This window comes from Lipotes vexillifer, unplaced genomic scaffold (assembly GCF_000442215.2).
Source record: "Lipotes vexillifer unplaced genomic scaffold, Lipotes_vexillifer_v1.1 scaffold153, whole genome shotgun sequence".
NCBI lineage: Eukaryota > Metazoa > Chordata > Mammalia > Artiodactyla > Lipotidae > Lipotes > Lipotes vexillifer.
Genome location: NW_006774670.1, coordinates 4,899,541 through 4,926,599, shown reverse-complemented (window position 1 = coordinate 4,926,599; position 27,059 = coordinate 4,899,541). Strand labels below are relative to the sequence as shown.

At 39.2% G+C, this 27,059-nt stretch overlaps 1 protein-coding gene across 1 annotated transcript in view; it reads left to right on the top strand.

The window, feature by feature from the left end:
• Window positions 1-27,059, top strand: part of RFC1 (replication factor C subunit 1) — an 84,218-nt gene that overhangs the window by 42,411 nt on the left and 14,748 nt on the right. The window contains exons 6-18 of the mRNA XM_007449429.1: window positions 3,704-3,945; window positions 4,788-4,865; window positions 8,112-8,189; window positions 9,350-9,437; window positions 10,881-11,155; window positions 11,884-11,991; window positions 13,062-13,241; window positions 14,616-14,720; window positions 17,832-18,231; window positions 19,816-19,928; window positions 21,642-21,756; window positions 23,257-23,348; window positions 23,557-23,694. Coding sequence (XP_007449491.1) covers window positions 3,704-3,945; window positions 4,788-4,865; window positions 8,112-8,189; window positions 9,350-9,437; window positions 10,881-11,155; window positions 11,884-11,991; window positions 13,062-13,241; window positions 14,616-14,720; window positions 17,832-18,231; window positions 19,816-19,928; window positions 21,642-21,756; window positions 23,257-23,348; window positions 23,557-23,694 — 2,012 coding nt within the window. The remainder of the gene's footprint in view (window positions 1-3,703; window positions 3,946-4,787; window positions 4,866-8,111; window positions 8,190-9,349; window positions 9,438-10,880; window positions 11,156-11,883; window positions 11,992-13,061; window positions 13,242-14,615; window positions 14,721-17,831; window positions 18,232-19,815; window positions 19,929-21,641; window positions 21,757-23,256; window positions 23,349-23,556; window positions 23,695-27,059) is intronic.

The following is a 27,059-nucleotide window of genomic DNA, read 5'->3' as shown; positions in this document are numbered from 1 at the left end:
TCCCTACACCCTTGCTAACCAATCTTTTTAATCTGATAGTCTTAGAAATTCTTGATCTCACTAGATTTCCTGCTCATCTGTTACCTGTGAATATTTATGAGATTGCTGGAGAAAGCGTTAAGCTAGGGATTGCAAATATCTACAATACCATTGTTTCCCTTTCTGAGTCTATACCACATATCAGTGATTGATCTTGTTTGAGTTAATTGCTTAAGGACAGTTACAATATTTTATATACTAAGGAAGTTCTTGAGTGTAGGGGAAGAACTGTAACAGAAAAACATAGTGGTTGACTTGGTCCATTCAGTTCTGGGATTTTCTGTCATACTGCTTGTACACATGGCTAGGGGTAGTGGAAATGGAATGTTACTGCTTTTGGCATTTTTTTTTTTTTTTTTTTTTGCGGTACGCGGGCCTCTCACTGTTGTGGCCTCTCCTGTTGCGGAGCACAGGCTCCGGACGCGCAAGCTCAGCGGCCATGGCTCACGGGCCCAGCCGCTCCGCGGCATGTGGGATCCTCCCGGACCGGGACACGAACCCGTGTCTCCTGCATCGGCAGGCGGACTCTCAACCACTGCGCCACCAGGGAAGCCCATGCTTTTGGCATTTTTAAAGTGAGGGAAAAACTAGTAGAAGACTGTCATTTTGCAGCTACAATTTAATTTTGTCCTTTCTCCATTAAGGAAATCCTTCCTCCCCAGAAGTACAGTTGTTGAATTCAAAACAAACCAAGTAAAAATTATAAAATTTAATAAGCTCTCGATAAGATTGGAAGTCTTATATACACAAGATATGCTTTTAACTTTGCACTTACTGCCTAAGGAGATATATTGGATATCTATACTTAGGAGGTTCCAGTTCTGTGGCTTTCTTATTTTACTTTATTTTTATTAAAGCCAGGGTATCAGCAATGTTATTATTATTTGTTAAAATAAATAAACTTATTTATATGTTTTTGGCTCCATTGGGTCTTCGTTGCTGCATGTGGGCTTTCTCTATTTGCGGCGAGCGGGGGCTACTCTTCATTGCGGTGCGCGGGCTTCTCATTGCAGTGGCTTCTCTTGTTGCGGAGCACAAGCTCTAGGTGCCTGGGCTTCAGTAGTTGTGGCTCGCAGGCTCTAGAGCGCAGGCTTAGTAGTTGTAGCGCACGGACTTAGTAGCTCCGTGGCATGTGGGATCTTCCCGGACCAGGGATTGAACCTGTGTCCCCTACATTGGCAGGAGGATTCTTAACCAATGCGCCACCAGGGAAGTCCCAGCAATGTTAATTTTGTTTTGAATCTTCTTTTAAGGGCATTTCATATAATTTGTTTTGACTGCTAAGGTAGAATAGTTTGTTGTTGAATGCTACTGGTTTGGTTATGCTACAGCTTAACTGTGTCTAGGGATTTAAAATAGACAAACCTTAAATTATAAAAAATTGGATTTCAATAATAATATAACAATTCATTATGCTGTTATCTTAGAGAAGAGGGAAGGAGTTTCAGATTATATTCTCAGTGGTTTCTAGGACTGTTATGAGTGATGTGCATGGCTGTTTTACCTAAGTGGAATGGGGATAATGTCACCTAGCCTTTGCAGAACCATCTGAAGCAGATGGCAGAGGCAGAGAAGGACTCATTGTCATGTAGGAAGAAGAGATATATGAGTGACTAAACTTAGTCTGTTGACTCTTGTCAATACATGGATTGAAATCTGGTACGTGTATCAAGACTTGGATGTGCTTAGAAAGATTGATGAATGAATTTTTAATTTAATCTTGAAGGTAGATTGGCTATAGTTGAAGATAAGAAAACAAGTATGCTTTAACTAAAATCTTTGGTTGCAGGTTAAGAAGAAAACCTAGCTTGTTGTAAGCAAAATGGAATTTATTAGAAGGCCATTGCTGAATGTCATTGAATGCAAAAATAAACCTTTAGCACCTTAGTTTAAACACATTAGTTCAGCAAACTGATCAAGGGTAAGATTCACCCCACCTTGTTCATGTGCCCACTCCTGGTCCAGTTTGTGATGGCAAGGAATATGGAACCATCTAATAAATATATCTGTGGTTATTGGAGGCCCTTGGAGGGTGGAGTGGGGTGTAAGTCCTTAGGGAAAGTAGGCTTATAGTGAACTGTATGGACATCCTCAGAGGTGTCTATTCTGCTCTTGCTTTAAATAGTGGATTACTTTTTACATTTAGTACTCAGAAAGCTGTAAGAGTTATTTATGCTTTGTAAAGTTTATAGTTTAATTTTAATATAAATATAATAATTAGAGAGTAAGGCTAAATCCGTTTTGATTTTTACATATCTTGGATACTTTTTTTTTTTTAAATAAATTTATTTATTTATTTTTGGCTGTGTTGGGTCTTCGTTTCTGTGCAAGGGCTTTCTCCAGTTGCGGCGAGCGGAGGCCACTCTTCATCACGGTGCGCGGGCCTCTCACTGTCGCGGCCTCTCCCGTTGTGGAGTACAGGCTCCAGACGCGCAGGCTCAGTAGTTGTGGCTCACGGGCTTAGTTGCTCTGCGGCATGTGGGGTCTTCCCAGACCAGGGCCCGAACCCGTGTCCCCTGCATATACACCTTCGATGTATAGCTAGACTCTGACAACTTCGTAACACCTCTGTAAATACCACCCTAGTCCAAGGCTTCAGCATTTCTTCTGGAACTGTGTAGAATAGCTTCCTAAATGGTCTCCCTGCATTCGCTTTTATCCCTTGACAGTGTGTTCTCCAAAGGACGTTATTTAAGTTGGATTACGCACAACTCTGTTGAAAGTTCTCTGGTGGATTCCCATTCTAAAATAAAACCTAAAATTCCTTCTGTGATCTACAAAGTTCTATGGGATTTGGCCTCTACCTCTCTCACCTTAACTCTTGTGGTGTACCCCCTTCATTCTGCTGCAGTCACAGGGACCTCCAGGCACACTCAGTTTAAGGCTTTTGCACTTGTAGTTTTCATTGCCTGAACATTCTTGCCTGAGGTGACTTCATTTCAGGGCTCTGTTCAAATGTGGCTCATCAAAGAAGCTTTCCCTGACTACCCTATCTAAAAGAGCACCCTTCATCACTCTCTAATTCTTTCATTCTGTCTTATTTTTTTAATTTTTTTTTTTGGCGGTACTCGGGCCTCTCACTGCTGTGGCCTCTCCTGTTGTGGAGCACAGGCTCTGGACATGCAGGCTTAGCGGCCATGGCTCATGGGCCCAGCCGCTCCGTGGCATGTGGGATCTTCCCGGACCGGGGCATGAACCCGTGTCCCCTGCATCGGCAGGCGGACTCTCAACCACTGCGCCACCAGGGAAGCCCCTGTCTTATTTTTCTTCATAGCACTTATAACTTGACAGTATATGTTTATTTATTTCTGTATCTGTTTCCTCTTCTAGGTTCCAAGCTCCATGACGGCAGGGATTTTGTCTTTTTTATTCGCTGCTGTATCCTCAGTGCCTAGCACATAATGGATGCTCAGTAATTATTTGTTGAATACATGAGTAAATATACACCTTTGTGTACTCTGGGTAGTAATTGGGGGAGATGGTGTATTACAGACCTGGCACTGGTAAATGTGAGGATAACTGTTGAATTTAGGAGATAGGAAGAAAAGAAAATCATTAGCATCCCATAGCACTTGTATATTTTTTATAAAGTTGGTGGAAGTGGTTGCTTTTGTAATTAGAATTGATATTTTATCAAGCCATATTTGGTCATATTTCATTTAAGATGAAGAAGATGACTTTGTGTGTAAGAAGGCAGCCTCTAAATCAAAAGAGAATGGAGGATCTCCAAATAGTTATCTTGGAGCATCAAACATGAAAAAGAATGAAGAAAACACTAAGACACTAAACACTAAGAATAAGCCTTTGTCACCAATGAAACTTACCCCCACATCAGTGCTTGATTATTTTGGAACTGCGAGTGTCCAAAGATCGGCTAAGAAGATGGTGGCAAGCAAAAGAAAAGAGGTGAGTGTTCTACAGGCAAGCAAGAATGTTCAGGATTTGTACCCGTTCAGTTATTAATAAGAGGTGAAATTGGATTTTATGAATAGACCAACATTTTATTGATGAAAATAATTTTCCTATGATTATGGGTAAAATGTATTGCTACTATGTTGGAGGACGACCAAGTTAGAATATCACACGTTTAAGTCTTTAATATTTGAAAGTGAGAAAAGATCATTTAAATCATAAGAATAAATTGTGATTCTTAGAATTTAAATACTCAGAATGCAAACTCATTTTACTCTTGACCTCAGACAATATAATTGTTCCCAAATGAGGTCATGAATACGTAACTTAGAATAGAGCCTCCCTATGCTATACTTGTGACCTACTCTATTTTGGCTGATGTTGGATTCATCTTTTCCTGGACATTTAGGAAACAAATACAGATAAGTTAGTGAAAGTAGTTCCCTGCGTGGAAGCCTGCCGAGCAGTGTGTCTGTTGATTTCTTTAGTACCTCCATTAGACAGTGTAATCTTTCTCATGTGTTGGTGTGCCAATGTTCTGGACTACTTCTGAAGCGAAGATGTTAGTCTCTAGAGTTTTCTGGGGTACTTCTTTTGAACATTTCAATAGAATTAAGTGAGAATCATCTGTCTGTAGCATATTTGCTTGTTAAGAAATTGGATGTGGTCACGGAGTAGCCATGAACATAATTTTTTGGCTGGTGTGCATTGAGTCTATTTCATGACTGATACATTTATCTCTCATTGGTGTATTTATTTAGCTACAGTTAAGAAATAGCACCTTACTTTGAACTTAAGGTTTATGCTGATCTTGCTTGATTTTCCTTGAAATATAGCCTTCACAAAATGCAGATGAGTCCAGATTAAATGATGAAGCCATCGCCAAGCAATTGCAACTTGATGAAGATGCAGAGGTATTAGCATTTTCTTTAGATATCATTGGCACCTTGATGTTGTCACTTGCTATTTAGTCTGCCCTGGCAGGCAATTAAGATAGTTCTAGTTTCATTTTGGATTGAGCCTCATTGTAAGTAAGAGTTATGTGTAAAATAAGTTAAAATCTAATACTATATGAAAATCTAAGTTTATATAAAAGATAAATAATGAGAGCAGGGGATAACTAAAGATTTATTATTAGATTTATTTGAATGGAAGCCTCCTTTAGAATAGTTAAAATAATTTAACTTGGTCATATCTCTTCTCTTTCCCCTCTGGGCAGTCTCATCTACTCCTCTGGTTTTAAGTACTATGCATATGCTGGTGATCTCTAAATCTATCTTCAGTTCAGAGTGCCCTTTGTAGTGAACCTGTTATATTCATTCATTCAGTATTTATCGAGCACTTACTGAGTGCGTGGCACACTTCTAGGTGTTAAGGATACTGAAATTAAAAAAAAAAGTCAGATCATTATAAATGCTACGAGGAAAAGTAAAGGAATAGATGTTTGGTATGATCAGTGGGGTTATGAGTGTTCTATTTGAAATACAGGGGTTAGGAAAACCCCTCTGAGGAAGTGACATTGGGGCACATAATTCATGATAATGGTGAGCCATGGGGCTTCCTTCTACCTGGAGGAAGGTTTCCTCTAAACATAGAGAATAGCAGGTGTAAGCATCCTGAGGTAGAAATGTTTGAGTTTGATGAGTTTGGAAGAAATGGCCAGCAGCAAATCCTGTTATGTCATGACTGGTCTTTGGTACCTACCAGAAGGACTTGGGATGGTAAGGAGTTTGGATTTTAGTCTCTGTGAGTTGAGAAGCCATTGGAGTATTGAATAGAGAAATGACATGACTTTTGATGGCTCTTAAAAGAAAATTATTCTGGCTGCTGTGAAGCTAAAGAAACCACCGTGGGCAAGAACAAAAGCAGATCATTTTGGAGACTGTTAGGGTAGGGGAGGTGAGAGAAGATGTTGGCTTGTACCAGGATGGGGGTAATGGAAGAGGTAGTGAGAAGTGGTCATCATCTGTATATGCTTTGAAGGTGCAACCTTCAAGTTGTTGCAGATAGACTGGGCGTAAGGTATGAGGGAAAAAGAAAATTCAAAGGTGACTCGATGTTTTTCGGCTTGAGCAGCTGGGTGAATGGTGATATCATTTTATTTATTTATTATTTTTTGCGGTACGCGGGCCTCTCACTGCTGTGGCCTCTCCTTTTGCGGAGCACAGGCTCCGGACGCGCAGGCTCAGCGGCCATGGCTCACGGGCCCAGCCGCTTCGCGGCATGTGGGATCCTCCCGGACCGGGGCAGGAACCCGTGTCCCCTGCATCGGCAGGCGGACTCTCAACCACTGCATCATCAAGGAAGCCCTGATGATATCATTTATTAAGACTGGAACACTGGTACAGGAAAATCAAGAATTCTGTTTTGCACATAAGTTTGAGATGCCTAATAGGCTTCCAAATGGATATGCAGAGTGGGTAGTTGGGTAGAGGAATCTGGAGCTCAGGGGAGAGGTCTAAATATTTGGGATCATTAACATTTGAATGGTATTACATGGGGAGAGAATGTAAACAGAAAAGGAGTCTCAGGATTGAGCTCTGGGGCAGTGTTAACAATGAGAGGTCAGGAAGAGAAGGATGATCCAGCAGAGGAGATTTAAAGAAAGTGGCTAGTGAAGTAGGACAGTCAGGAAAACTTGGTATTTTATGTAAGCCAAGTGAAGAAGGTATTTCAGGGGGGAGTGTTCTTCTCTGTCAGAGGCTCTAGACCTTGGTACCTGCTGTTTGAACCTCCTTCCTGTTTATTAGCTTGTCACTTTCTCATATTCCCTAAACTATGTTAGAAATCCCTTCTGTATGCCCTGTAGCTACTATTAACGTTTATTTGTGTCTTCTTAAATTGCTATTTCAGTGTCTTCCTGTATGTAGACTTTAAACTCTACCTACCAGGGCTGTTTATGTCTCAACTATTGTGACATCAGTGTTCATCTTAGTGCTTGGCAAAGAAGAGGCTTTTTTTTTTAACATCTTTATTGAAGTATAATTGCTTTACAATGGTGTGTTAGTTTCTGCTTTATAACAAAGTGAATCAGCTATACATACACAAAGAAGAGGCTCTTGATAACAGTTGTTTTGAGAGAACAGTATTGTAGTCTTCGGAAATATACTGACCACGTCTTATTAATTTGGCAGTTTATAATTTGTATTTTCAAAATCTTTTTCCATCTTATTGACGACACTGAATTTTATAAACTACATACAGATATCCACATGACTCAGGGTAGGACAGATGGCCTAGGTAAAATCATGAAGTGATTTTTTTAGGGACCTGACTTATCTGTCTGAAATACTGGAGGCTTACCCTGTCCTTTCCAAACCAGGTGTGGCACTTTGTATCACAATCCTGTTTTCCCATTTCTATCACATTCTTTCCGAATCCTGTTTGGGTCCTGTTTCTCATATATAATGAGAAATATATTCTACTTCCACACGTTCTCTTCTGGAAGAGCTCCATTTTACTGAAAGTAAAAATATTTGGAAATAACAGCGAGGTGAATGTCTGCGTGTTACGTTAGCATTTTAGGAAAACTTCTGATATAATGACTTAAATTTTCAAAAGTCAGGACAGATAAATTACTATTGTGTTGTACCCCTGAAACTAATATACTATTGTTAAGTCTACTGTACTTCAATTGAAAAAACTATCAGAACAGATACATTTGAATTAGTAATTGAAAATAGAAGTTTGATGGTATTAGTGATAGTTGCATTAGTATGTATCTTACTGTGTGTGCAAAGAAGGTATATAATTTTCTTGGTTTATAGATTCAATTCTGTGTGTGCCCCCCACATCCCCCACAAGGCTATTGTTTTTCTGTTAGGATAGTGATTCTCTCCTGAACTCTTTTTAGAGTTTAAAATAAATAGAGATGAGAGATCTGTAAGTGTTGCATTGGGACCATTAAGAAAAAGCTAAAGACTTGGAACTGTATGCTCAATTTATCTATCATGACTGCAAAACTAGAAATATATGTTCTGCACTCTAATTTGGCTTCACGAAACAAACTTGTGATACTCAGCTATTAAGTGAAAAAATGTCCTAGTTACTTTCTGGAAAATGTTTTTCCAGTTTCTTTTAAGTATCATGAACCACACATTTTAAAACTTTTCATTTACAAAAAGAAAAAAAGCAGCTCACTGTGTTGACACTTTTTACAGCTAGAGAGACAACTGCATGAAGATGAAGAGTTTGCCAGAACTTTAGCTATGTTGGATGAAGAACCCAAGACCAAAAAGGTGGTGTTTTACCAGGCTGTTTGCACTCTGAATATACAGTACAGATCAGTGTTCCCTTTCAGACCTGTGTAGTCTAGGCTCTGGAGATATAACCATGAATAACTCTGCTAGAGAGAAGCTAAATTATTTTCATTTATAAAAATGTTTTTGGAGAAGCTCATTGAGAAACTTCTTCTTCCTAAAGGAGGGTCGATAGAGCCAAAGCCAGCCAAAACCCTTCTTCACAAAACAACAAGTTGTAACTTTTACTTACTCTCTGTCACAAAGGGGTTCTCATGTACTTGTTCAGAGAATAACACTTATAAAGATTCCGATGGAATCTGAAGTTTAATAACTTTAATATTAATTACTGTCTTTTTAAAAACATAATTTTGCTGTTTCTAGTTAGCTAACTTTAAGATCTGTATTAGGACAGTATCGAATAATAATGAGTGTATTTTTGGGAATCTCTAAAAGCATCAAGATTTTTTTCTTTAAGCACTTGATCTCCAGAAAATTAGCCTTACTTCTGTTGAATCACATTCTGTTAATATTGTCATTATCCATATCTGACTAAAAGATTTTACAGCAGGCATGTATAAGACAATAGGGTATGGTGGGGACTCTGTCATTTGAAATGCCTTACTTCATCTAAAGGCATTTAAATTAGAATTATTTTAAAAATATGCTGTGTCATGCACCTCGGTTTGTGACCTCTTTGTAAAATGGAGAGTTTTGAAGGAGCAGTGAAGAGAATGGACATTTTTTTCTCTTGAGAAAATACTCTTTATCTTTCTTTTGATCTTTAGATTGTTTTTAATTTAGTCTTTTGGATTTAGATTTTAGATTTTAACTGCATAATGCTAACAATTTGAGAATGGAGATGAAACCAGCAGAAACAAGGCTTTCATTTTCAGACTCACAAGTGGGGAACAACTGGCATAATTTTTTATAGATGTATTTTTTATACCCTTTCATCTGTTTCCTCATCTGTAAAATTAAAAGTAATAAAACATGTTTCATTTGCCCCAGAAATTTTGTGTATAAATGAATGAAAATTTATTGTATTGTTCCTCTACTTTGGAAGATGACCCTTAATCTTTGGTTGATTTTAAAAACATATTTTGTGGTAACAGTTTTCCTGTTATTTGTCACATTTGACACTTTTTACGTTTTCTTAGGCTCAAAAGGACTCAGGAGAGAGAGAGACGTTTTCATCTGTACAAGCCAGTTTATGTAAAGCAGAAAAACCTAAATATCCTCATAAAGGTAAAACTAGCAGAAAAAAGTAAGCTGGAACATTTATCTTTATCGAAGAAAATTCATGTAGCCATTTTTAAACGTTCTATTCAGTAATCGCCTGGTATTCTTAGATAGGTACTTCATAGGAGTACTGGAACGTGTTCTACTTAGATACCTGGAAAGCGGTTTGGATATTAGTTGGTGTAGAATGCCTGTCTGCTCTCATTGCGAGAAATGTATCATAGCTCTTGGCTTCATGTTTATTTCCAAGTGTAGTGCAACTGTGTGGACTTCAATACATGAAGACAAAGGACTAGATGTTTCAAGCTCATAGTTGGCTCATAGTTGTCCAGGTCATCTGAAGCTCTTCTGCTGGTTGTCTGTAGGTTTTAGTTTTTTTTTAGTGGTCCTGATATCTAACCATCTGTTAATATAGATGGGCTTAATATTTTTTTTTTTTTTAATTTTATTTATTTATTTATCTTTGGCTGCGTTGAGTCTTCGTTGCTGCACACGGGCTTTCTGTAGTTGTGGCGAGCGGGCGCTACTCTTGCAGTGCGCGGGCTTCTCATTGCAGTGGCTTCTCTTTGTTTCGGTGCACAGGCTCTAGGCACGCGGGCTTCAGTAGTTGTGGCTCTTGGGCTCTAGAGCGCAGGCTCAGTAGTTGTGGCGCACGGGCTTAGTTGCTCTGCGGCATGTGGGATCTTCCCAGACCAGGGCTCGAACCCATGTACCCTGCATTGGCAGGCAGATTCTTAAGCACTGTGCCACCAGGGAAGTCTCAATGGGCTTAATCTTACATCTGTTCGTATAATTTTAGTCTTGAAATCCCAAGATTCTTTCAGACTTTATTACAAACAATTTTTTATGTGACATATTTTAATTAGCAACTTTTCTCTGTGTGAATTTCAGACCATTGACGTTTATCTGTGGAATAAAGTCCATGTTCTCAGATGTAGTTTACCATATTATTTCAATTAGTGAGTAATTTATATTGAAAAAGGCAGATCCCTTAACTTGAACTGGTTATACAAAGAAGTAATATACAGATGTTTAATTTTTTTTTCTTTTTTTTTTTTTGCGGTATGCGGGCCTCTCACTGTTGTGGCCTCTCCTGTTGCGGAGCACAGGCTCCGGACGCGCAGGCTCAGCGGCCATGGCTTACGGGCCCAGCCGCCCCGTGGTATGTGGGATCTTCCCGGACCGGGGCACGAACCTGTGTCCCCTGCATCGGCAGGCGGACTCTCAACCACCATGCCACCAGGGAAGCCCCAGATGTTTAATTTTTAAAAACAAATGTTCTGTATAAACTGAAGAGCGAAAATCTTAATGTGCATGTTATGAAGTCACCATATGACGTTGTGTCCTACAAAGATTATTCAGTTGAAAAATGAAAAAATAATCTTGATATTGGGTATCATTTTCCAAAAACAACAATCATAATCTTTTCTTTCTTCCTAATAAAAACAGAACAATTTTCAGATGACAGAAAGAACTGCAGTCCTAAGAAGCAAACTAAATGTGAAAGTTCAAAAGAATCTCAGCAACATTCCAGGTCATCCACTCATAAAGTAGGAGAAACTTCTTCTCCAAAAACCAATTCCAAGCTGGCACCATCTAAAAAAAAAGAAGAAAGTTCTAATAAAGAAACAGAGCCTATGGCCTCAAAAAGAAAAGAAAATGCCATTGAGTTAAAAGAGACAAGAACTCCTAAGAAAATCAAAAGTTCTCCAGCTAAAAAAGAGGTATAAATTTTCTAAAAGCATATCATTTGGGGGCTGTGTGTTGATCTTGGTTTGATTGTTTTCAAGTTTTATTTCTAACTTTATAAGTCATTGTAGTACTTTTTTAAAATAAATAAATAAATACATTTATTTATTTATTTATTTATTCATGGCTGCGTTGGGTCTTCGTTGCTGCGCGCAGACTTTCTCTAGTTGTGGCGAGCAGGGGCTACTCTTCGTTGCGGTGCGTGGGCTTCTCACTGCGGTGGTTTCTCTTGCTGCGGAGCACGGGCTCTAGGTGCGCAGGCTTCAGTAGTTGTGGCTCGCGGGCTCTAGAGCACAGGCTCAGTAGCTGTGGCGCACGGGCTTAGTTGCTCCGCAGCATGTGGGATCTTCCCGGACCAGGGCTTGAACCCGTTTCCCCTGCATTGGCAGGCAGATTCTTAACCACTGTGCCACCCGGGAAGTCCCCCTTTTCGTTTTTTTTGCTTGGGGCTAGCAACTTGGCTTATACACCCAATCTACCCTGAGGTACGTGCTTTTAGAGAGAGTCAAAAGGTTTGAGAAGGGCTGATGGCAGGGATGTTTATAAGCCAGGCACGTGTAAATTGGGGAGTACCTCTGTAGCTAAAATTGTTAATATCAGGACCAAACACTGAAGTGACTTAATGTTTATTTATTGATATGTATTTTTAATTTTACATTAAATCTGCATGACTTCATTCAAATTCCTCTCCCTCTCCCCAAAGTCTATAAGTCCTGAAGATTCTGAAAAGAGACGCACTAATTATCAAGCTTATCGAAGCTACTTAAATCGAGAAGGTCCCAAAGCTCTGGGCTCCAAAGAGATACCAAAGGTAAGAGTACTGAGAGGATATGTCATGGCCTCTGGCCTGTGGGTCCATGTATGTATTTACTATGTTTACAGTAGCAGAGAATTAATAATTAAAAATGAACAGAAAAGCCTTAGTCACCATCTTTATGAATTAGGAGATAGGCTACGGCAGTCACAAGATTAATGCTCTTTGCCTTCATGGTGCTTATGGTCTAACTCAGGAAAGAGACATTAAGTAAATTATTTAATTATAATTGTGATATGTGCCATAAGGGAAAAATTGGAGATTCTTTTAGGGGCTGTAACAGAGGAACCTGGCCCTAAGAGGAGTTGTAAGTGGGGGAAAGGTATTACCAGATTTGCATTTCAAGGAGAGCACTCTGGCTACTGAATATAGAGTGCAGTGGAGGGGGAGGAATAAATATAGGGAGATCAATTAGGGGAGATGGTGGGAAATAATAGTGACTTGTCTAGGCTAGTAGCAGTGAAAGGGCTGAGAAGTGAAGTAGCTTCAATGGAAGAGGCAAAATCTGTAGGACTTGGCTCTCTTTGGCGCATGTCTTTTGTATTATCAAGTTAACTTTCCAATCAAGAGATTATGTGCTGTTGCCTTTAAGTTGCTCGCAGGTTGTTAGATTTACTATCATAGGGTAAACAGCCAGAGAGAAGGGCAGGAGCTCAAACTTGTTTAGTTTTTTCAGAATTGAAACTTCCATTTTTTAACAATAGCAAGATATTCTGTAGGTACATTGCATCTGGTTGTTAAAGTGTTACAAGTTAACTAGTAGTTTAAATATTAAAAAAAAATGAGAATAGTATGAATGGATAATTTTAATACACTTTCCTAACCACGTTGGACGTATATTTTTTATTGCTGGTTTTATAAGTTTATTAAATGTTAACCTACATAAGAATTTCTCAGGATTTAATTTGTTCCTGCTTATTTGCTGTAAATTTCCTGTAAATTTTTTCATGCTTAGATTATTTATGATGTCGAATGAGAAAAATCAACTTCCTGCAGCTTTGATGCCAAATATTTCTTTGGAAAGCTGCCATGTAATTTCCTCTCTGCTTGAACACTTTGGTTTTTAGGGAGCTGAAAATTGCTTGGAAGGCCTTACATTTGTAATCACAGGAGTGCTGGAGTCCATTGAACGAGATGAGGCCAAGTCTCTAATTGAGCGTTATGGGGGAAAAGTAACAGGAAATGTCAGCAAGAAAACAAACTACCTTGTCATGGGTCGTGATAGTGGTCAGTCCAAGAGTGATAAGGTGGGTACTGCTGTGTTCTCAGCACAGTGAAGTAGGCTGCTTGCCTTGGCGGGCTCTTCATGTGACCATATGTAGTAATGTCCTTTACACAGAGTGAGATGAAGGAAAAAAATGGAAAAAGTAATAATTTCTTCACTACATTATTTCTTCTCCACAGAAATGTTGTTTGGTTTTTTGACCCTGGGATTTTGGTTTTCCAGTTGAAGGCACAGTTCCTATTTACTTGGCTTTCTTAGTGTAGTATTCTAGTCAAAATCTTTTTTTGAAGATAGAAGCAAATGAAGTTTTCCTCTTTTTCTAGTCCTAAGTATTCCTATATATGCTGCTGTGGACTCCATCTTAAGTTTTTTAACTGGAAGATCTTTTTATTGGAAGATCTGTTGGGTAGTATTGCATTTAGTTCCAAGTAATAGAATACCCGACTAACTGTGGTTTTGACAAATAGCTGCTTATTTCCTTACCTTATGAGAATTCCAGAGGCAGGCAGTTGTGGGGGATGGTTCAGCACCTCGGTGATGTAGCTAGACTTAGTGCCATCCTCCACTTCTGTCTTCATGCACGTTGCCTTGTGTTGCAAGGTAGCTGCCACTCTCAAGTTCACATATAAGGCAGGAAATAGGGAGCAGTGACAAGATGTTATACTAGCTGTGACTGACCTTATAAGAGTTTTCCTGGAAACACCTCTTACAGAATTCCACTTAAGTCTCATTGGCCGGAGCTGTCACATGGCCATTCACAGCTACACAAGAGGTTGGGGAGGATGAGGACTTTTCTGATTCTCCGACCAATCATAAGTCATCACTTGGAGATGGACACATTGGAGTTCGGTTAGCAGGGATAAGGTAGAGGAGAATGTCTGCCAGCCGATATGGCTTTGACCCTAGTGGCTTTGACCTTTGTAGGGCAGAGGGAAAGGTAAAGCAATCCACAGAAGTGTCAGTGTGATACCTCAGGTGCCAACCCACCATGCCTAGAGGAGGTATCTGTTATTTTCTTTCTTTCTTTTTTTTTTTTTGCGGTATGTGGGCCTCTCACTGTTGTGGCCTCTTCCGTTGCGGAGCATAGGCTCCGGACGCACAGGCTCAGTGGCCATGGCTCATGGGCCCAGCCGCTCTGCGGCACGTGGGATCCTCCCGGACCGGGGCACGAACCCGCACCCCCTGCATCGGCAGGCGGACTCTCAACCACTGCGCCATCAGGGAAGCCCTATTTTCTTTCTTTTTAATGATACTTTTTCATGAACATGGTTTTAGAAAATATTCCAGTGTTATCTAATTTACAAGTGTGGTTTTTCACCTTCTGACAAGCCTGAGAATCATTTTTTTTTTTTTACAGAAAGTAATGGTTTCAATGATTTGCATTTTTAATTAATAGGCAGCAGTCTTGGGAACAAAAATTATTGATGAAGATGGCCTATTGAATCTGATTCGAACTATGCCAGGCAAGAAGTCCAAGTATGAAATAGCAGCTGAAGCTGAGGTTTGTATACAATGAACTTGACTTATTTAAGTTGGTGTATAGCAACTTCCCAGTTTCATAGAGAAATGTTTCATAGAGACATTTCTTGGGTGGCTGCAGGTCTGTGGGCTAAAAAATTAACTTTTCCTTCTACCACAAATGAACTTACCTTATTTCCTTTTGAGTGGTGGACTGTGCTGTAGGCTGTTGTCTTTGATGTGTTTCCTTACCTTTCTCAAAGGAGTATGAGGAGGGAGAGGGGACCTTGTATTGCACTTACCATATCTGCTTAAACTGTCCATATTTTCCATATTCTTGGCAATAACATTGTGCAAAGGTTCTTGCTTAAGAGTTCTTTGAAGGATATACTATAGGTATCAGCATGATAATATTTTCATTTAGAACTATATTAGGACTTTTCCAGTTGTGACAGAAACCAAGCCGTTATTAGCTTTAGCAAAAAGGGAAAAATTTTGACTCATAACTAAACTCTGGGCAGTCGGATGTAGGAACTACTGCATGTACAGACTGCAGTGCTTTTAGGACCCTTTCAGTTTCTGTCTCTCTGCTTCTCCTATTGTTAGCTTTATTCATTTCCACTATATACAGGTCTTTTCCACGTGTAGGACACAGGGGTGCCAGCAGCCCAAGTTAAATGTCCCCAGCTCTGTCACCCAAGTGGTGAGGTGGTCTTACGATTTATTCCAGTTAGAAAAATCTTGGGGAATGATTTGGATTAGCCCGTCATCACTGTCCCCTAATGTTGACAGCTTACATAGCCGTTATACAGTTATCAAACCAGGAGGTTAACATTGATGCCATGCTGTTAACTTCACAATTCCCCCCCCGTTATCCATAGGATCCCACACTGCACTGAGTTGTGTCTTCTTAGTCTCCTCCAATCTATGATAGTTCCTCAAGTCTTTCCTTGTCTTTTTATGACCTTGATTTGATGAGTACTAGTCAGTTGTTTTGTAGAATGTCTCTCAGTTTGGGTTGTTGATGTTTTCTCATGGTTAGATTGAGGTTATGCATTTTTGGCAAAGAAGACCACATAAGTGATACTCTGTCCTCCTCAGTGCATCGTATCAGCTGTGCATGATGTCGGTATGTCTTATTACTGGTGATGTTAACCTTTGTTACTTGGTTAAGATGATTTCTGCCTGGTTTTCCCACCAGTGAAGTGACAGTTTTTCCCCTTTGTAACTGATAAATATCTTGGGGAGATACTTTAATACCTTGTTGTTCCTCAAACATTCACCCACTCATTTTAGCACCCACTCACTGGTAAAGAGGCACTTTTTTTTTTTTAACATCTTTATTGGAGTATAATTGCTTTACAATGGTGTGTTAGTTTCTGCTTTATACAAAGTGAATCAGTTATACATATACATATGTTCCCATATCTCTTCCCTCTTGTGTCTCCCTCCCTCTCACCCTCCCTATCCCACCCCTCTAGGTGGTCACAGAGCACCGAGCTGATCTCCCTGTGCTATGCGGCTGCTTCCCACTAGCTATCTGTTTTATGTTTGGTAGTGTATATATGTCCATGCCGCTCTCTCACTTTGTCACAGCTTACCCTTCCCCCTCCCCATATGCTCAAGTCCATTCTCTAGTAGGTCTGTGTCTTTATTCCCATCTTACCCCTGGGTTCTTCATGACCTTTTTTTTTTTTCTTAGATTCCATATATATGTGTTAGCGTACAGTATTTGTTTTTCTGTTTTTGACTTACTTCACTCTATGACAGACTCTAGGCCCATCCACCTCACTACAAATAACAATTTCGTTTCTTTTTATGGCTGAGTAATATTCTATTGTATATATGTGCCACATCTTCTTTATCCATTCATCTGTCGATGGGCACCTAGCTTGTTTCGATATCCTGGCTATTGTAAATAGAGCTGCAATGAACATTGTGGTACATGACTCTTTTGAATTATGGTTTTCTCAGGGTATATGTCCAGTAGTGGGATTGCTGGGTCATATGGTAGTTCTGTTTTTAGGTTTTTGAGGAACCTCTGTACTGTTCTCCGTAGTGGCTGTATCAATTTACATTCCCACCAACAATGCAGAGCTTTTTTTTTATTGAGACATTATTCACACATCATAAAATTCACCCTTTTAAAATGTATGTTAGTGGTTTTTAGTATATTCACAAGACTGTGCAGCTGTCACCACTGTCTATTCCAGAACATTTTCATCACTCCCTACAGAAATGCTACACCCATTAGCAGTCACTCTTCATACCCACCCCTGGCAACCACTACTCTACTTTCTGTCTGTGGATTTGCCTGTTCTGGAAATTTTCTATAAAGGGAAACATGTAGTATGTGGTCTTTTTTTCTGGCTTTTTTCACTTAGCATCGTGTTTTCAAGGTTTGGCTATGTTGAAGTATAAATCAGTGCTTCACTCCTTTTTATTGGTGATTAGTATTCCATTGTGTGGATATACCACATTTTGTTTATTTGTTCATTTTTTGATGGCCATTTTGGGTCGTTTCCATTTTTTTGGCTATAATAATATAATTATTTGTATATATAAAATATAATAATGCTGCTATGAACATTTGTATACGAGTTTTTGTGGAGGAATTAAATATTAACTAGTCAGAAAACAAATTCTTAATCCTTTACCTTTTTATATTTTTTTATTTTTAATTTTTGTGGTACGCGGGCCTCTCACTGTTGTGGCCTCTCCCGTTGCGGAGCACAGGCTCTGGACACGCAGGCTCAGCAGCCATGGCTCACGGGCCCAGCCACTCCGCGGCATGTGGGATCTTCCCAGACCGGGGCACGAACCCGTGTCCCCTGCATTGGCAGGCGGACTCTCAACCACTGCGCCACCAGGGAAGCCCCTTTACCTTTTTGTAAACTGATTTTATAATACTTATTACTTTCAAAAAACAAATATATTCTCATTTTTAAAATTGTATTTGGGTGCTTTTTGGTGTGCTGTTAATTTTTTTAAGTTGAGAAGGTGGGGATTTCCACAAATAGCAGGGTCCATTGTGAAGAGACAGAGCCAGGTTGGGTAGCTCATTTGGATATCTTAGATTGCCCTCTAGAGTACATTTAGAAGGATAGAAATTCTCTATATCTCATCAGGTTTCTTTTTTCCTCCAATTTTTAAGATGAAGAAAGAAAAATCCAAATTGGAAAGAACACCCCAAAAAAATGACCAAGGAAAAAGAAAAATTAGTCCAACTAAGAAGGAATCAGAATCTAAAAAGTGCAAACTGACTCCCAAAAAGCAAAGCTCTATAAAGTCAGTAAAAAAGGAAACAAGTATGTTTCAGAGAGGCCTGGACTTCAAGGAGCAGGTGGCTGAGGAAACAAATGGTGGCAGCTGGGCTAGGAATTTGGCTGATGGCAGCAGTGAAAACAAAGTGGAGAATTTGCTCTGGGTGGATAAATATAAGCCAGCCTCGCTCAAGACCATAATTGGACAGCAAGGTGACCAGAGCTGTGCCAACAAACTCCTACGCTGGCTCCAAAACTGGCACAAGAGTCCATCCGAAGATAAGAAACACGGTGATTTTACAGCTTCATTCATTTTTCTGTGTGTCTGTCACCATGTCATTGCTCAGTGACACATGTGTTAGGAAGTGTAGTAGTTGGTTCATTGATCTCTCAGCAAGCATTTATTGAGAGCCTGCTCTGAGCCTAGGTGCTGTGCTAGACCCCAGGAGTGCTATTGTGAACAAAACACAGTCCCCTTTAAGGCACTCCCGGTCAGTGAGGGAGACGTAGATAAACCAGTAATTAAAATGTATTGTGCTAAATACTGTTACAGGGTTAAGTATAGGGTCCTCAGGGGGTGGAAGTGTGTGGTCAGGGATTCCCATCCCTAGAGGAAGAGATATCTAAGCTAAGACTTGGAAACAAAGAAGGAGTTAGCTAAGTGAAGGGAGGGGAGTGTCAGGTGGGAGAGTATACATGTACCAAGGTCCGAGACATGTGAGAGCAAGACCCCTGAGAGGGCCAGAGAGACTCGGGAGGAAAGGTGCAAATAAAAAGCTGAGGCACGCTTACGGAGTAGGCAGCCTGAAAATTCCAGTAGCATGTTTGCTTTTGGTAGGCACGGAAAATGAACAGTTGCAGTATATATTTAATGTCCAAAGTGTTTATTATTGGAACTGAAGTTTCCAATCACAAATGTTAGTAGTGTTGTCTTGAGCTCCAGCCACAGCCCTGGGTGATACTGTGTGAGAAATAAGAAGGAAAAATTTAGTGAGCATCTAGTGAATTCCCAAAGCAATGACTGGGTTATTAATGTGTAGGTGGTCACTAGACATTGGCCAACAATGCCAGTTTATTTTATTTATAACAGTTAGATAATATAATTGTAATAATACAGGGTTAAACTTAAGCTGACCCCTTTTCTCTTTCCAACACCAAATAAAAGGTGGTATAAGTACTTTGTGTACCTAGAGAAGACTTTTTAAGGCTTCGGGTGAACTATAGTCCGTTTTCCCATGCCTGAAGTAGGTTTAACCATCTCTCTCTCAGTCCGTGTATATGAATTGAGAACCCATTATGTGCCAGGTCCCCATGTGATAAGGGGAGGAGTTGAGCTGGGCAGGATAGTTGCAGATACAGCATCTTCAGTTCATTATTTTTGTGATCATGTAGGTGACTGTGCTTGTTAGTATTTACTGAGACATGCCAGGCTTTGTGCTCAGCATGTCCATCCTCACAGCATGCCCACTAGACGCATTACTATTGTTACCCTCATTTTACAAAGGAGGAAACAGACACAGAGGGGTTAAGTCACTTCTGAAGTTCTCCCAGCTGCTGGTGAGCGGTAGAGTTAGGATCAGAGCCCAGGTAGTGTGCTCCATGACCTGTGCTTTTGTAGGAAAGGAAACGCATAAGATTATTGTTTCAGATCAGGGTTTTAAAGTTTTCGTGTTTTATTTTGAGTGGAGGTGAGGTAGGGAGTAGAATTTCACTAAATGCTCTGGAAACTGTTGTTTATACTTTGTAAAAAATATTCTGCAAATTTTGAACTAAACTGGAGGTGCTTCTGATGCTAACTTTATGCAGTTATTCCTGCCATTCCTGCATTTCTGTTAGGTAGTAGAGGTTAACATTCTGGAACTTCTTTTTTCCTAGCAGCAAAGTTTGGTAAATTTGCTGGCAAAGATGATGGCTCCAGTTTTAAAGCTGCATTGCTCTCAGGCCCTCCTGGTGTTGGCAAAACAACCACAGCTTCTCTGGTTTGCCAGGTGGGTATTCTGTCATTACTTTTCTAAAATCAAACCTCTAGAATTTGCTTTGGTTCTGGGCATATTTGTCATTTTCATCCTTTTTAAAATATTGATAATTATAATAATAGGTGATATTCACTTGTGTGCCAGACAGTGTGCAAATAAGCCCTTGGGTGTATAATCTTATAGATAATATGTCTTACAGACTCTTATAGATACAGATATCTTACATACCCTGTAGGAAGAATTCTGTGTACTCAGTATAGGTACTGTTGTCATCCTCAAACGAAACAGGCTTATAGAGGAGGGTAGTGGCACAGTGTGAACCCAGGTAGTCTAACTCTTCACTGCTATGGGATCCTGCCTTTGCTCTTGTTGTCTCTACAGCTGCCATATCTCTGGACAATGAGAGGACGAGGCACTAGAGCCAACCAGGGCTCATGTATCAGGATGGTATGAAATGATACATGAAATAGTATCAGCATAATAAAATGAGAGGTTTTAAACTTACTTTAAATTTATTGCTGGATTGGGACTTGCCTGGTGGCGCAGTGGTTAAGACTCCATGCTCCCAATGCATGGGGCCCGGGTTCGATCCCTGGTCCAGTAACTAGATTCCACATACATGCCGCAACTAAAGAGTTCACATGCCACAACTAAGGAGCCTGCATGCCACAACTAAGACCCGGTGCAACCCAATAAATAAATAAATATATATTTAAAAAATTTATTGCTGGGGCTTCCCTGGTGGCACAGTGGTTGGGAGTCCGCCTGCCGATGCGGGGGATGCGGGTTCATGCCCCGGTCCGGGAAGATCCCACATGCCGCGGAGTGGCTGGACTCGTGAGCCATGGCCGCTGAGCCTGCATGTCCGGAGCCTGTGCTCCGCAACGGGAGAGGCCAAAACAGTGAGAGGCCCGCATACCGCAAAAAAAAAAAAAAAAAAAAATTTATTGCTGGATTTCCCAACCCTCTGTTGGATAGGCTGGTGGTTTCATTTAGTCTTTGTTGTATGGACCAGACCATAAATTTTTAGTTGGTGTAATAACTATATATTTTCTACTCTATTATTTAACATTTAAAAAAACAAAAAATTTTTTCCCTAGTCTTTACAATTGTGAATATGGCTCTTTTTTTCCCTTTATTATTATCATTACTTTTTTTGGAATTGAATTACAGTCTTTCATAATGCCTTATGATCAACATAATGATCAATTTTGGGAAATAAGTCCAAATTACTTTTCACAATTTGACAGGAAGGTTGTGTATCGGGATAGTTTGACAAAGAATGATTTAACTCTATAGTTTATCTTGAAGAGTCAATAATTACTTTTTGGTATCTTAATAAAGATTAATTCTAGATCTACTATTGAAATTTTAGGATGGTTATATTTAATTCTTTTGGGGACTTTAAGAAGCAAACTTCTTAAAATTGCTTGTGTTCAAATATACTCTTCCAGATTAGTGCTATGTGAGCTAAGGTTTTAAGACCAAACTTGTGTGTGTTTACATCTGTGTGGTATGTTATGTATATGATATTTTAAAAAAATCTCTTAGTAATGTGAGGCATATTATAGTTAATCTTATTGTCTGTTAGTATCCTACTTTATCTTTTCACCCATGGTTACTTATGTGACTTCTCTACCCTCTTTCTTTCTTAATTGCCTTGTTTTTGGGGGGTGAGTTATTAATTTGCATTGTGATAGTAATGGTGTCCAATATTTTGATTAGGAATTGGGATATAGCTACGTGGAACTGAATGCAAGTGATACTCGGAGTAAGAACAGTTTGAAGGAGATTGTTGCTGAATCGCTGAATAATACCAGCATCAAAGGCTTTTATTCAAGTACGTGGATTTTTAAACTGTTTTTTTTTGATGGAGGGGAGAGGTTATGTAAGACAAACAGGTTAATTTCAATGTTCAGTAACCAGTATTGAACATTACTATGTGCCAGGCACCCTTCTAAGTCCTAGAGCTAATGAGAGAATAAGAAAAGCCTCTGACATAATTCTGATAGGACAGTAGTTAACTTTTTTTCTTTGTTTTTTTTTGCACTACCCGGGCCTCTCACTGCTATGGCCTCTCCTGCTGCGGAGCACAGGCTCCGGATGCGCAGGCTCAGCAGCCATGGCTCACGGGCCCAGCTGCTCCGCGGCACGTGGGATCCTCCCAGACCGGGGCACGAACCCGCGTCCTCTGCATTGGCAGGTGGACTCCCAACCACTGTGCCACCAGGGAAGCCAGTAAACTTTTTTTTTTGGTCAGGTCTTAGTGGTTTCTGAGAATGTGATAAAAATGTATATGTGGACATATTTATGCAGATTTTAGAGGATTCAAAAGTGAATCCTGTGAAGAGAGAAAGTTGATAAATAATACAGTGCGATGAGAGAGGAGATAAAGGCTGTAAGTGAAGGAATGATTCTGTTTGAGACATTGGGGAAAACTACCAGTAAAAGGGTGATGTTTGTTCAAAGGGCCTTGAAAAATGAGAAAGACAATAGTTTGTGGGTGGAAGAGGCTATTTCAGGCAAAGGTGGTAGAGGAGGAGAAAGGACATAGTGTGAAAGTGCCACTGTGTTTCAGGTTGTAGCTAGTGGTCTGGCATGGCCAGAGTTTATGTGGAAAATAAGATACCCAAATTACAGACTATACTGCATATTTAGAATCTATGGTATATTGCATGGTCACCTGAACAGTAGAAGATGATAAAAAGCATTTGCTCAGGAAACGTTACTCTTATACATGATTGGTGGGAGTATAAATCAGTACAGCTCTGGAGAGCAATCTGACAGTATTGCTCAAAGTTAAATTACACATACCCTTTAACCCAGAAAATCCAGTTCCTGGAATTTAGCAACCGTTATACTTGTATATATGCAAAATGACAGATATATGTATGGGTATTCATTGCACACAATTCATAATAGCAAAAGATTGGAGGCATTTCATATTTTATCAGTGGAAAGTGGTTAATTATGATGTATGTGTAAAATGGAATATTTAAATAGCCTTTAATAAATAAGGTGTTCTGTATGTGCAGATAAGGAACAGATCACAAAAACATATTAAATGATAAAACCAAGGTGTATGTACACATGTTTTTAATATGTATAGAATGTCTCTTAAGGGATATACGTACAGGAGACTGTTCCCATTGTTTGCCTCTAGAAACTGCATATCCTAGGAGACAGAGGTGGGAAAGAATTTCTTTTCACTGCTTACTCTTGTGCCTTTTGAATTTCACGCCATGGACATGTGTTACATAGATACATTTTTAAAGCAGCCGTGTTTGAACAATTGTGATTTTGTTTGTGTCCCGTCCCATTGCTTCTCAACATGGGGCAGGCGGAGCAGCCCATTCAGTAGGCACGAAACATGCTCTCATCATGGATGAAGTAGATGGCATGGCCGGCAATGAGGACAGGGGAGGAATTCAGGTAATGAAAGCACCGTATTTTTGAAGTTTTACTGTTGATTTTTATTTTTTAAAACAAATATATATTTAAAGAACTAATTATCATGCTGTGATATTTATGGCAATTCAGGCATGTTGCTGAGGAGGTTTTCAAACCTAAAATACATACGTTGTGTGGTATTTTGTTGTTCTTTTATAAATTGTTTTTATGTTGCAAATTTTCCTTTCAGGAATTAATTGGCCTGATAAAACATACAAAAATTCCCATTATTTGTATGTGCAATGATAGAAATCATCCCAAGATTCGATCTTTGGTTCATTATTGTTTTGATCTTCGTTTTCAAAGACCTCGGGTTGAACAAATTAAGGTATGATAATTGGGATATTTTTCTCCATCACACTATCCTATATATTTTTGGGTCAATTTTTTTTTTTTTTTCCATTTCTAAATCTTGACAATATATTGTGTTGTCTAGGGTATGGGAAAGGGTATTTTCATATGTTAATGACAGATGTATAAATGAGTACAATTTGGGGAGGAACTATAGCTATTACAGTTTTAACATAAACGTATCTTTTGAACCTGTGCTTCAAGTTCTGAGCTTTATCACAGCATATACACAGAGAAAATATGATTTCTTTTTTGTTTTTTTATACTGCAGGTTCTTATTAGTCATCAGTTTTTTACACATGAGTGTATACGTGTCAATCCCAATTGCCCAATTTAGCACACCACCATCCCCACCCCACTGCGGTTTTCCCCCCTTGGTATCCATATGTTTGTCCTCTACATCTGTGTCTCAACTTCTGCCCTGCAAACCGGTTCATCTGTACCATTTTTCTAGGTTCCACATACGTGCATTAAGATACAATATTTGTTTTTCTCTTTCTGACTTACTTCACTCTGTATGACAGTCTCTAGATCCATCCATGTCTCAAGAAATGACTCAATTTCGTTCCTTTTTAGGGCTGAGTAATATTCCATTGTACATATGTACCACAACTTCTTTATCCATTCGTCTTTCGATGGGCATTTAGGTTGCTTCATGACCTGGCTATTGTAAAATAGTGCTACAGTGAACATTGGGGTGCATGTGTCTTTATGAATTATGGTTTTCTCTGGGTATATGCCCAGTAGTGGGATTGCTGGATCATATGGTAATTCTATTTTTAGTTTTTTAGGAACCTCCATACTGTTCTCCATAGTGGCTGTATCAATTTACATTCCCACCAACAGTGCAAGAGGGTTCCCTTTTCTGCACACCCTCTCCAGCATTTGTTGTTTGTAGATATTCTGATGATGCCCATTCTAACTGGTGTGAGGTGATACCTCATTGTAGTTTTGATTTGCATTTCTCTAATAATTAGTGATGTTGAGCAGCTTTTCATGTGCTTCTTGGCCATCTGTATGTCTTTGGAGAAGTGTCTATTTAGGTCTTCTGCCCATTTTTGGATTGGGTTGTTTGTTTCTTTAATATTGAGCTGCATTAGCTGTTTATATATTTTGGAGATTAATCCTTTGTTGATTCATTTGCAAATATTTTCTCCCATTCTGAGGGTTGTCTTCTCGTTTATGGTTTCCTTTGCTGTGCAAACGCTTTTAAGTTTCATTAGGTCCCATTTGTTTATTTTTGTTTTTATTTCCATTACTCTAGGAGGTGGATCAAAAAAGATCTTGCTGTGATTTATGATAGAGAGTGTTCTTCCTATGTTTTCCTCTGAAAGTTTTATAGTGTCTGGTCTTACATTTAGGTCTCGAATCCATTTTGAGTTTATTTTTGTGTATGGTGTGAGGGAGTGTTCTAATTTCATTCTTTTACATGTAGCTATCCAGTTTTCCCAGCACCACTTATTGAAGAGACTGTCTTTTTTCCACTGTATATCTTTGCCTCCTTTGTCATAGATTAGTTGACCATAGGGGCATGGGTTTATCTCTGGGTTTTCTATCTTGTTCCATTGATCTGTGTTTCTGTTTTTGTGCCAGTACCATATTGTCTTGATTACTGTAGCTAGCTTTGTAGTCTAGTCTGAAGTCAGGGAGTCTGATCCCTCCAGCTCCGTTTTTTTCCCTCAAGACTGCTTTGGCTATTCGGGATCTTTTGTGTCTCCATACAAATTTTAAGATGATTTGTTCTAGTTCCGTAAAAAATGCCATTGGTAATTTGATAGGGATTGCATTGAATCTGTATATTGCTTTGAGTAGTATAGTCATTTTCACAATATTGATTCTTCTAATCCAAGAACATGGTATATCTCTCCATCTGTTGGTATCATCTTTAATTTCTTTCATCAGTGTCTTAATGTTTTCTGCATACAGGTCTTTTGTCTCCCTCCGTAGGTTTATTCCTACGTATTTTATTCTCTTTGTTGCAGTGGTAAATGGGAGTGTTTCCATAATTTCTCTTTCAGATTTTTCATCATTAGTGTATAGGAATGCAAGAGATTTCTGTGCATTAGTTTTGTATCCTGCAGCTTTACCAAATTCATTGATTAGCTCTAGTAATTTTCTGCTGGCATCTTTAGGATTCTCTGTGTATAGTATCATGTCATCTGCAAACAGTGACAGTTTTACTACTTCTTTTCCAATGTGTATTCCTTTTTTTTCTTTTTCTTCTCTGATTGCCGTGGCTAGGACTTCCAAAACTATGTTGAATAATAGTGGTGAGAGTGGACATCCTTGTCTCGTTCCTGATCTTAGAGGAAATGCTTTCAGTTTTTCACCATTGAGAATGATGTTTGCTGTGGGTTTGTCATATATAGCCTTTATTATGTTGAGGTAGGTTCCCTCTCTGCCCACTTTCTGGAGAGTTTTTATCATACATGGGTGTTGAATTTTGTCAAAAGCTTTTTCGGCATCTATTGAGATGATCATACGGTTATTATTCTCCAGTTTGTTAATATGGTGTATCACACTGATTGGTTTGCATATATTGAAGAATGCTTGCATCCCTGGGATAAATCCCACTTGATTGTGGTGTATGATCCTTTTAATGTGTTGTTGTATTCTGTTTGCTAGTATTTTGTTGAGGATTTTTGCATCTATTCATTAGTGACATTGGTCTTTAATTTTCTGTTTTTGTAGTATCTTTGTCTGGTTTTGGTATCAGGGTGATGGTGGCCTCATAGAATGAGTTTGGGAGTGTTCCGTTGTCTGCAATTTTTTGGAAGAGTTTAAGAAGGATGGGTGTTAGTTCTTCTCTAAATGTTTGATAGAATTCGCCTGTGAAGCTGGTCCTGGATGCATTTCTAAGAATTTGTCCATTTCTTCCAGATTGTCCATTTTATTGGCATAGAGTTGCTTGTAGTAATCCCTCATGATTTTTTGTATTTCTGCAGTGTCAGTTGTTACTTCTCCTTTTTCATTTCTGATTCTATTGATTTGAGTCTTCTCCCTTTTTTTCTTGATGAGTCTGGCTAATGGTTTATCTATTTTGTTTATCTTCTCAAAGAACCAGCTTTTAGTTTTATTGATCTTTGCTATTGTTTCCTTCATTTCTTTTTCATTTATTTCTGATCTGATTTTTATGATTTCTTTCCTTCTGCTAACTCTGGGGTTTTTTTGTTCTTCTTTCTCTAATTGCTTGAGGTGCAAGGTTAGGTTGTTTATTCGAGATGTTTCCTGCTTCTTAAGGTGGGCTTGTATTGCTATAAACTTTCTAAACTTCCCTCTTAGAACTGCTTTTGCTGCATCCCATAGGTTTTGGGTCGTCATGTCATTTGTTTCTAGGTATTT